This window comes from Corylus avellana, chromosome ca4 (assembly GCF_901000735.1).
Source record: "Corylus avellana chromosome ca4, CavTom2PMs-1.0".
Lineage (NCBI taxonomy): Eukaryota > Viridiplantae > Streptophyta > Magnoliopsida > Fagales > Betulaceae > Corylus > Corylus avellana.
Genome location: NC_081544.1, coordinates 6,314,474 through 6,325,491, shown reverse-complemented (window position 1 = coordinate 6,325,491; position 11,018 = coordinate 6,314,474). Strand labels below are relative to the sequence as shown.

Genomic DNA, 11,018 nt, shown 5'->3' with positions numbered 1-11,018 from the left:
GGGCACACTCCGTTTGAAGATTTCAAATTTTTCAAAGGAGTGGACAAGTCAAGAGGTGGTCCAGAAACGTGTTCCTTTTTTCCAGAGTCAATGTTAGGCCATCATCATTTAATATAATAATATCCAAACGAAGCAAGATTGAGCATGCCTTTGAAAAGTTCATATATGTTAGCATGCCTTTGAAAAGTAACTAGACGAACTTTCCTGGCAAGCACCAATAATTAGTACTCTTCTTGATCACATTAACATTTTAAGTATCCCTTTAAATTACCTCCAAAGTTGCAATTGCATACATTCCCTTCCCAATATGGATTATCCCAGCATCCTTCTCTCCCAGCTGGTTCTTTTCTGTATACTTTTCCATCTTCCTTTGCGTCATGCTCTATCATTCAATTTCCCTAATTTTGCCGATAGCAGGCTGATATTAAATGGCACTGCTGCCATCCAAAATGGAACTCTTTCCCTCACCAGTAACCCCAATAACAATACAGCAGCCGGCCGAGCTGTATATTCTGAACAGCTGCATCTTTATGATCCCATTACAGGTAATTCCACCGACTTCACTACTAATTTTTCATTCAAAATATCAACTGTTACTTCACCAGGGCAAGATGGGCTCGCCTTCTTCCTTGCACCCAACGGTTCTTTCCTCCCGGAATATGCTGCAGGAGGATGCCTTGCACTCTTTAGCCAATGTGACAATTTCACTATACCAAGAAAAGATATGGTTGCTGTCGAGTTTGACACCTATGCAAATACATGGGATGAAACCGACAAGGAACATGTCGGTATCAACATAAATTCCATCAAATCCGACATGAAACAGGATTTGAGCCGAAGTATGAAAAATGGAGTAATTGTGGATGCAATAATCCGCTACGACTCAAAAGCCAATGATTTAAGCGTATCCTGGTCTTTCCCTGGCGACCCTTTTGTTAGCCTTTCACATCGAGTTAACCTGACATCACTTTTGCCTGAGTGGGTATCAATTGGCTTTGCGGCTGGATCTGCCTATTTCTTTGAGACTCATGAAATCCTTTCATGGGAATTTACAACGGAATTATCGCCCGCCGTTCCCGGCAGTACTAGTACTACTTTTAGTGCAGGATTAATTGTTGGTTGCGTAGTTGGTGGGTTATTTTTAGTTTGTGGAATTGTTTTAGTGTTGGTGTTCTGTTGGAGAAAAAGGAGTAGAGGAAAGGGAAAAGAGGGTGAAAAGAATGGTGATTTCATGGAACAAGAAATTGAAAATACAGGACCTAAGAGGTTCTCTTATAATGATCTTGTTCGTGCCACAAACAACTTTGCAGAACAAGGCAAGCTTGGTGAAGGAGGTTTTGGAGGGGTTTACAAAGGTTTCTTGAGTGAGTTGCAGCAGTTTGTGGCAGTTAAAAAGGTTTCTAGACCGTCCGATCAGGGAAAGAAGGCGTACACAACAGAGATAAAAATCATTAGCATATTGAGACATAAAAACATGGTACAACTCATTGGTTGGTGCCATGAAAATAGTGCTCTTCTTCTTGTCTATGAGTTCATGCCTAATGGTAGCCTTGATTTTCACCTTTTTGGAGGTAGAACGCAGCTTAAGTGGGAAGTTAGGCATAAGATAGTCCTTGGTCTTGCGTCTGCATTGCTTTATCTGCATGAAGAATCAGGACAATATGTGGTGCATAGGGATATCAAATCCAGCAACATAATGTTGGATTCAGATTTCAATGCGAAGCTTGGGGACTTTGGTCTAGCAAGGCTCATGGATGAAGAGGCAGGCGTGAAGACGACAGGGCTAGCCGGAACTTGGGGTTATATTGCACCAGAATATGCAAGCACGGGCAAGGCCACTAAGGTACCGTTAGATCACTACTTATCTTAAAAATTTAAACTTATAGGCAGTGATCATGATTATTATTTAGTAGACTCTTGCAGAATTGTACGTCAACTTAAGGGTGTATCTGTAAATAATAGCCTTGATCCAAAGATTAATTTTTAGGGAAAAATCCATTTTACCCCCTTGAAGTTTCAGGGAATTTTCAATTTGAACCCCAAAGTTTAAAAATTGGCAATGTATCCTCCTAATGTTTCAAAAATTTTCAATTTAAACATTCCGTTACTAATTTCCGTCAAATTGGACGAAAATCTATGAAATTAAGCAATTACCCTCAGGCTTTTTTTTTTTAAAAAAAAAAAATTTCCATCCAATTTAACGGAAATTAGTAACGGAATGTTTAAATTGAAAATTTTTAAAACATTAAAGGGGCACTTTGCCAATTTTTAAACTTTGTAGTTCAAATTGAAAAACCCCTGAAACTTCAACGGGTAAAGTGGATTTTCCCCTAATTTTTACTTTCACGTCACCTAGTTTTATAAAAGTCAACTAAATAGCATATTACTTTTAGAGAACTACTACACAATAGACAAGTATCCACCTTCTATGATCAAACTTGACGTGGCATGGTTCTCCCATAACATGCATTTGATTACATAAATAGGTTTTTTTGGTTGATAGTGAAACCAAGCCACATCAACTTTTATTAAAACTCTTCTCTTTATAAGCGAAGCTTGATGAATGACCGAAACAGAGTTCAAACTTAAACTCTTTACAATCATACAATATTAAATTACAACTTATCTCAAAAGCTTAAACAAATAGAAATATATAAATTTAATAATTTAATTTATTTTGCAACAGGGATCAGATGTCTTTAGCTTTGGTATAGTGGCACTTGAAATAGCATGCGGAAAAAGATCAACAGAAGCTGAGTACGAGGGTCCTCACGTCCCAATTGCTGGATGGGTTTGGGATTCGTATGGAAATGAAAGGCTTGATGAAGTAGTTGACAAGACATTGTTGGAGTTTGACATGAAAGAGATGGAGTGTTTGTTGATTGTTGGACTCTGGTGCGCCCACCCGGATCCGAGTCTGAGACCATCCATAAGGCAAGCCTTGCAGGTTCTCAATTTTGATTCACCATTGCCAAATCTTCCCAAGAAGATGCCTGTTGCCAACTATAGCGTACCTGCAGCTGCGGCTGCGAGCCATTCAGGAAGCACGGATTCGGCGCCCACAATGTCTTTCTCATCCATTAACATCGGACGTTAAACTCATTTTATCAAGGATCGATATATTTGCTTCATAGTTGTGTGTGAAAATCATGCTGCGATCTCGATTTTTAGATTGTATAGACGTTTCCCAGTAATAATGTCGAGTCAATTATGAAACCATTAGATTTTGATATTTAAATCAATTCCTACTTGCATCGTCTTTGAAAAATTAAAAGTATAAAAATTTAAGCCGATAAAAAATATAAATTTAATTATTTAATTAATGGTCAAAATCTTTTTTTTTTGAGATTTCTTCTTCAAGAACTGCCAAGAAGAAGGAGCGCGTTCTTATCATATGCATGCATGTGCGGCGTGCCCACGTTCGGATTGTCACTTTAGGACCATTCCTGTGGATGGGCTGCCAGCTGTCCTTACAATTAATTGTTGACCATGTTTTTCCGATAATTATTGTTTAAAATCATTGTTCAGAAAATTACAAAACAAGTTTCAAACTAAAAAAATGAGTTTCAACAACTCATTAATTTGAATTTGGATTAAAGATCTTATATTTATTGTTCTATAAAAAAATAGTATATATTATACAAATATAATAAATAAATATAAAAAAGACAAAACTTTACTGAAAAGACCGTTGAAACTTTATATCTTGTATTTATTCTTTTTTTTGTCAAACAAAAAAGAATATCATTTTACAAAATTAAGTATTAAGTATACAAAATAATAATTATTTTACATAACATAATTGCAAAACGAATTCAATTTAATATTTATCCATTCAAAACATTAAGGAATGGGAATCATTACTCTTTTTTTTTTTTAAGTACAATATTAAAAGTAATGTTAGGGATTATCTTTTTATCCTCTTTTTTTCTTCTAAAGTTGATGTGACTTTTAAAATCACCATTAAATTTTAGATGAATCATACTTGAATTTTGATCCAATGGTGATTTTGAAAGCCACATCAGCTTTAGGAATATAAGAAGAGGGTTCCTAGCATTACTCGTTATTCAATTAAAAAAAAAATTGTTGACCATGTTGGTCTCAAATTGTTAATTGAATGGCTCGGTCTCTACTTCTTGCTGTAAATCATTTTCAGAGCCGCTTTTCCTTAGGGCCTATTTGGTTTATGTAATAAATTCTTGGAATGGGGCCTCTTTTATTCCAGTAATGCTCATTCATTTTTCTAATGAAATATCCATTCCACAAACCAAACAGAGCTTCAAATACTTGTGTGTGTCATCATCTTTGTTCAATTGTGGATTTATCTATTTATTATGGAGATATGGTTAAAAGATGGTTGAAAAATAATAAATTCTTTTATTTCTCTTAATACTTAGAAGAAAATTATGGTGTCTTTGAGGGTGAGTTACCAAAAAAATTTGGTGTTTTTTATTTGAAAAATGATAGAATTTGTTTTTCAACTACCTTTTTACTATCTCTGTATAGTGAATAAATAAATTTACTATTGAATTTATGTATAATCTACTTGGATCAACAAATATAATAGTTGATATATTAAATTTAAATAAATAAATGAGAACAAATTTATTAAAAGATGATACACCTTTTTCGATTTTATTATATTAGATGTCAGTCTCATTGAAAGGCATAAAAAACTTGTTTTGTCCCGAGTGCATATCAAAGTTATTCTCCAAAATCAATTGACTAATAAAAGGACATCCATCCTAGGTAAAAGCTGTCGCTGTCTATCTCCCAAAAAAAAAAAAAAAAAAACACAAAAAACCAGCTGTCCCTGTCCATGAAGAGAGTAGGTATAAGGATTCAACCTCAATTGTTTGTGATGCCTCTGACTAGCTCTGAGATCCTATAAAAAAGAACGAGTCATTTCCTCCCAAAATTTCTATTTTTATCAGAGGAGAGAGCCAAGAATTGAACGGAGAAGAGTCAGCTCCTCTCCATTGCCAAATTCAGTAAAATCAGAGGGAGGGAGGGAGCCAAAATTGAAGGGATCAAATTGAAGGGCTTTGATTTTTGTCGGGAGTATAGATTTGGGTACGTCTCTTCTCCTCGCAATAGTTATCTGCCTCTATAGATGTATGTTTTGCCCAGAAGTTCTATGTTTGTTTCTGCTAAAATTTGTTTTTTTTTTTTTTTGCCTTTACTTTGACTCATTTCTTTTATTCTTATTCCCATCCTTGTTCTTCATCTGAATTCATATTCTTTCGTCGTATGTCAAACAAGATGTTTGTATCACTTTGTCTGAATAGAATCTGTCATATCCACTTTTGTGGGAAATGTTTTGATGCTCTTATGTTGTTTTTCATAATAGTTTTTTTTTTTTTTTTTTGCTCTTATTTCCTTTATTCCATGTTAAAGGTTTATCTAGCTTTCTTTTTAGTCCCCTGCTTCACCGATATGGAGGCCCGGCTTTGTCTTATTTTCTGTTAAATTTGTGTAGAATTTAATGTTTCATCATATAAGTGTAGAAAAAATGTCATAGTTCTCTTAGGTATACTGCATTTATTCCAAAAGAGGTCAAACCAATCAAACCAATACCTATATCTATTCATGACAAAATTTGCTACTGACTTTAATTTGCAATCCCAATTGTTTGACAAGTTGAGAAGGGACCTGGGTTTACAGAGACAACATATTTCCTCATTTTTTTTAATAGAATTTGATCTAATTATATCTCCAAATAGTTTTAACAAGTCTAATTTGCGTTTAGGCATGGAAAATTCATTTTGTAATGTCTTCTTAACTATAAGAGAACTATGTAATGGTAGAATTTCTCTGTATCTTATTGATTTGCACGATATGCCTTGCTTTTTACACAATTCAGATTACAAGTTTGATTCTAACTCAGTCAGGATTACATAACTAGGATTATTTATACACAAGTCAGTCTCAAATTGACATACCGTAGATGTTTTTATTTTTTTCTAGGTTGCTTTTGTTCATTATTAGCGTATATCAGTGCAAGCAACCCTGTTGATTTATTTGGATGTGTTATCAATTACATTTGTAGTTATTGCTGTTTGATCCTTGAAAATTGAAGCTCAGGTTGAATTATTTTGGAATTTGATTCATCTAGTAAGGCTCTTTTGATTTTAGGGATGGATTCAAGAATTCACCAAGAGGCCTTCATCGATCTTTTTAATGAAAATAACCTTTTTATAGAATCTACAAATGAAATGTTTGAATACCAAGAGTCTCCACCCCAAGTTGAGGTTGAACCCATTGTGAATCACAACGGAGGGTCATCTTCAACAGAGACGAAGACAATATGCAAGTCTATCATGGGAATGAGCCAAAACACAAGACATATTAGAAAAGAGTTTGTGAGTACTTTCACGAGCACGAGACCTTTGAATCTAACCGTAATCAAACATCTCTAATGAATCGGTAGTAAATGATTCAACTTGCGGTAAATTAGTTTTGTGGTTACTTAGCCCAAGTTGAATCAAGACATGCACCATAATAGTTTGGTTGTCTGAGCAAGACAATGTATGTTCTAATTATGGTTTTCCATCAATTTGTTTAGACTATGTTCTATTTATTCAAAATATTCTAATTAGGTTGTATTTGTTAATCTTTCAGATTAGCCAAGCAGAACTCATGTATTGAGAATTCTAAAAAACAACATTTCGCTTTGACAATGTTGAAATGTGTTGAGGTTTCATCCAAAATGGGTGGCTCATATGAAAATTGCAAACTGAAGAAAAAATCAGATGTCTCAAATGCAACAAGAATATTATCATCAACACAAATTGGCAATTGTTTGAAGGTCAGAATTATGTCAATAATATTATTGATTATCATTTTGTACTTTGTTGTTAGCTTATTGTCTTTTCTGCTTTGTATATGTTCAAAATGGTAAAGAATTACCAAAAATAGGTTGTTTGTTTATTAGCTTTGCACTATCTGAACTTTTTGGACCAGTTTGAAATATATCTCGAGTTATGCTCAAGATCAAAGAGCTGGACTTGTTTTTGTAAGATAGAATGCAATTGTTTCCTTCTTTTCTTCTTTTTGGAAAATGAATTCGAAAATTAGTTTCTCATAGTGTTACCAAGGAATGGTACGTATAGCCATCAGCTTTTGCTCCATAATCTATAACGTTGAATTCATTTTGAGACGCTTTGGCAACAATACTTTGTAGGAGTAATGTTATACATACTCTCACTTTTTTACACCTATTTTTCCGAACTATAGGTGACTTTTAAAATCACTATTAGATTAAAATCCAATAAAAATTCATCTCATATCCAATAGTGGTTTTAAAAGCTACCTATGAGTGTGGAGTGTAGAGAAGTGGGAGTAGTGTAGGTACTAAAAGCAGGCATGTAGCAAATGATTCCTGCGTACACGACAAGTATAAACTAAGTACCATAATGTATGGTACCATATTGTATGTGGATTTTTTTTGTCTGGTACAAAAATATTTGGAATATATGTATAGTGCCATAGGAATTGTAAAATGTGCAATGCATTAGTTAGTAATGAATGCTATTTTATAATTGAAATACAATAACCTTCCATCAACAGTACTGATCATGACATTGTGCTCCATTACAAGTTCATATGCCTCACTAAGTAGTTACAATAAGTGCTCGACAATGTCTAATTGGAGTTCAGAATGAGTTTCCCTATTTGTAGTACAGCAATGCGGTTGAAGGAACTCACTAAATTTACTTGTAGGCCCGCGTGACATCGGTTCATGTGAGCTTTCATTTAGTTGTTTATATTCAAAGTCTTCTACTCCATTGTGAGCACCCTCATCTTCAACAATCATGTTATGTAGAATTACACATGCCATCATAATGTCTTTGAATATTTCAAGGTGTAAAAGCGCGAGATCCACCAACAAGAGAACTCACAGGCAAGGAAGAAGCAGCATCCTTCAGTCATTGCATATCGTGCTTAAAGCACTCTAAAGGCAGGCTTCACATCCTTGCTGACTTGTTGGCTATAACAAAGGTTTTTTCTCTTATTTCCTTGTAGAGATTAGAAATGTTGTGTAACATACTGCATAATTGAGTGACAATCATTTTATCTAATTACCGATTGACCACACCCTGGAAATTTTTCTATATTTTTTTAAAAAAGAGGGTATTAAGATTTAAGTGTAAAAATTATGAACACAATTTCAACCATGTTCTTATGTTTCATAAAAGGTGTTAAAGGACTTTAGAAATTATAAAATTTTCTAAGAACTGAACGATCAATGCCACCATTGATCCTTTGATGAAAACTCTAGGGCAACGAATATCCGACTCAAGGAAGGAATGTTCGATGAAAGTTATTTGCAATTTCAAATATGAAATCTAAGCCCCCTTTTTTTTTTTTAAGCTAAATCTAAGCCCTTTTGTTCATGCATCATGCGATTATAAAGGCATCCTTATGACCCCTTAACCCTATTTCGTCGCCCTAGCCTTTGAAGTAGGAGACAGAGAGGACCTTTCTTTGAAGATCCTTTGTTCCTTAAAGCTTGGAGAGATCTACGTTGGGTTAATTAATGACCTTAACTCAACTTCCAATGTTTCACTTCCAAGCATGCATTCACTGTTAAAGTCTTATCTAAAGCAAGCTTAGCTATTTTTCAATAATATGTGGTAAATCGATTTTGAGAGAATTGTTTATTACATGAACTTTAAAACCATAGAATTCCATTTTGAGTCAAAACAGTAACCCATATTGCAGTATTTCAAACATCTTTCGTGATTGATTATGAAATGGGTTTTTGACTATGAGAATAAAAAGTTATCAATCGTAACATTTTAATAATAATGTAAGGATTTATGTTTGCTTTGAATATATATTTATGATAGATAATGAGTATTGGGACTTCTGTGTTAATTGAGAATAGTTAGATATAAGTTTTAGATGTTGTCACAGTGCTCGAAGCACCGAACATTTGATGGTCACAATAAGTGGTAAATAGGATTCTTTAATATAAGTGGCGTCAAATAAGCGTCGATATAGGTGTGTGTATTCTTATTCGTGAAGAGAGAGAATTAGGAAAGTAGTTGAATACCTTTTTACCAAACATGCATGGAGTTCATCGGTTCTAGATAGAGATATTCAATTATTCTTCTTGTGCTCTTCATAGCAGCGTACTACACAAGTTGCACGACTAAAGCCAAAAAGGTTCATTTCCTTGAGACAACGACTAGAGCACTTTTCTTTAAGATCATTAAGGCTGGTAGGATAATTTTTAGGATGCATTGGGTCATTAAAAAGGCATTCAAGAAGATATTTAATAACACATCCACTCATACCTGGTTTTCGACGACACTTTATAACTGACCTATGTTGAAGGCAATGATAGTTATATTTCCTACCCTTATTATCAAGTTGGAATGGACGAAAGATGGCTGGCAGTGGAGTGGAAGCAGAAGAGAAAGGGATATGATCATTAGCATACATTTCGAGTATTATGAGGATAAACAACTTCATCATCACCAACATAAGTTTTATCATACATTTTTTAGTTATCATATTTCTCCCACTATAGAAATTCTCTTATTTGAACATCAGATACAAAAGTTATTTATAGGAGTTAAGTCCTTGAATCATCATCACAATTGAATCGTTTGAGACCCTTCAAATACACTCTTATTCAAAAAAAAAATAGTTTTTTACTTTATATATATATTTTTTTTAAGAATTGTACCTTTTGGAAATATAAAAAGATTCTAGTAAAATAACTCTTTGCTAGGAGTATACAGCTTTACAAGATTTTTTTACGTAACTAATATGTGACTCTTTACAAAAGTCAACTATATTGAAAAACTTACGTACAAGTGAAAAGGTATGGTCATCCAAGGCTTGATAAATTAAATTAAATATTAACAAAGAAGATATCATCCAACATTCACAACATTTTCAATCAAAGCCTCCATTCAAAAATTATTTTGAAAGAATTATTGGTTCAAAACAAATGTCATTGAATGTCGCATACAGATGCTATTTATTGGGTTTAGGTCCTTGAATAACTTGAGACCCTTAAAATACAAATTTCATTTTCAAAAATAGAATAGCTTTTGGAAATATGAAAATATTTCACTAAAATAACTTTTGGTTCAATTAATGTCTTTGGCTAGTAGCATAAGGTTTTACACTTCTACAAGATGTTTTTACGGAAGTAATACGTGACTCTTGCCAAAAGTCAACTACATTAAAAAACTTATATAAAAGAGCAAGTGAAGAGATAATAAGATATTATCATCCAAGCTCTACAAAATTAAATAAAATATAAAAGAAAAGGTATAATCAAAATATTCCCTACATATTAGATCAAAGCCTCCATTTAAATCGTATTTCAATTTTTTTTTTCTTTTTTTTTTTTAAAAAAAAAAAAAAGAAAAAAAGAAATATGTACTATTGGAGTGCCTAGAGGGTAAATCATCATACAATTCATTTATACTACTCTGTTTATTTCGATGTCAAATGTTTTCCGTTGAAAAATATTTTCAATAGAAAACATTTTTCTAAAAAGTAATTTCTTGAAAAACATTTTACGGTGTTAATTTGACGCATACGGAAAATCACAATTATATATATATATATATATATATATATATATATATATATATATATATATAGTTATATTTATATCATTCAATCATATTAAACTATAAATTATGAAAATGTCCCGACCAAGTCTTGGAGGAGTCCTAATCGAGTCCCATCAGGACCTAATAGGGACCAGCTCGGGACCCCGCCTAGGACCCGACCCGGGACACCGCCCGAAACCCAACCAGGGCATGTCTGAGACCCCATCAAGACCCACCTAGGACCTGTCCGAGATATCTCGGGTGGGTCCCGGCAGGATCATGGTCAAAATATCTTGGGTGGGTCCTGCACAGATCCCATCGATCCATTGATATCTTAAAGAACTTATATATATATATATATAAAAGATAAAACCTAAACCCCACGTCTAAATTATGGGAAGTCAGATTCATATATTTGAAGTTAGATTCCTCGCCAAT

General features: G+C 33.6%; 1 protein-coding gene across 1 annotated transcript; it reads left to right on the top strand.

Moving 5' to 3' along the window:
* The first annotated feature begins 307 nt into the window (after positions 1 to 307).
* Positions 308 to 3,185, top strand: LOC132177943 (L-type lectin-domain containing receptor kinase IX.1-like). Its single transcript, XM_059590418.1, has 2 exons — positions 308 to 1,843; positions 2,687 to 3,185. The coding sequence occupies exons 1-2, from the start codon at positions 308 to 310 to the stop codon at positions 3,095 to 3,097; spliced, it is 1,947 nt and encodes a 648-aa protein (XP_059446401.1). The 3' UTR covers positions 3,098 to 3,185.
* Positions 3,186 to 11,018: the final 7,833 nt, after the last annotated feature.

Coding starts and splice junctions, on each gene's coding strand:
- LOC132177943 (XM_059590418.1), top strand. CDS start 308: ATGGATTATCCCAGCATCCTTCTCTCCCAGCTGGTTCTTTTCTGTATA. Junction 1,844..2,686: donor GCACGGGCAAGGCCACTAAG/GTACCGTTAGAT, acceptor ATTTTGCAACAG/GGATCAGATGTCTTTAGCTT.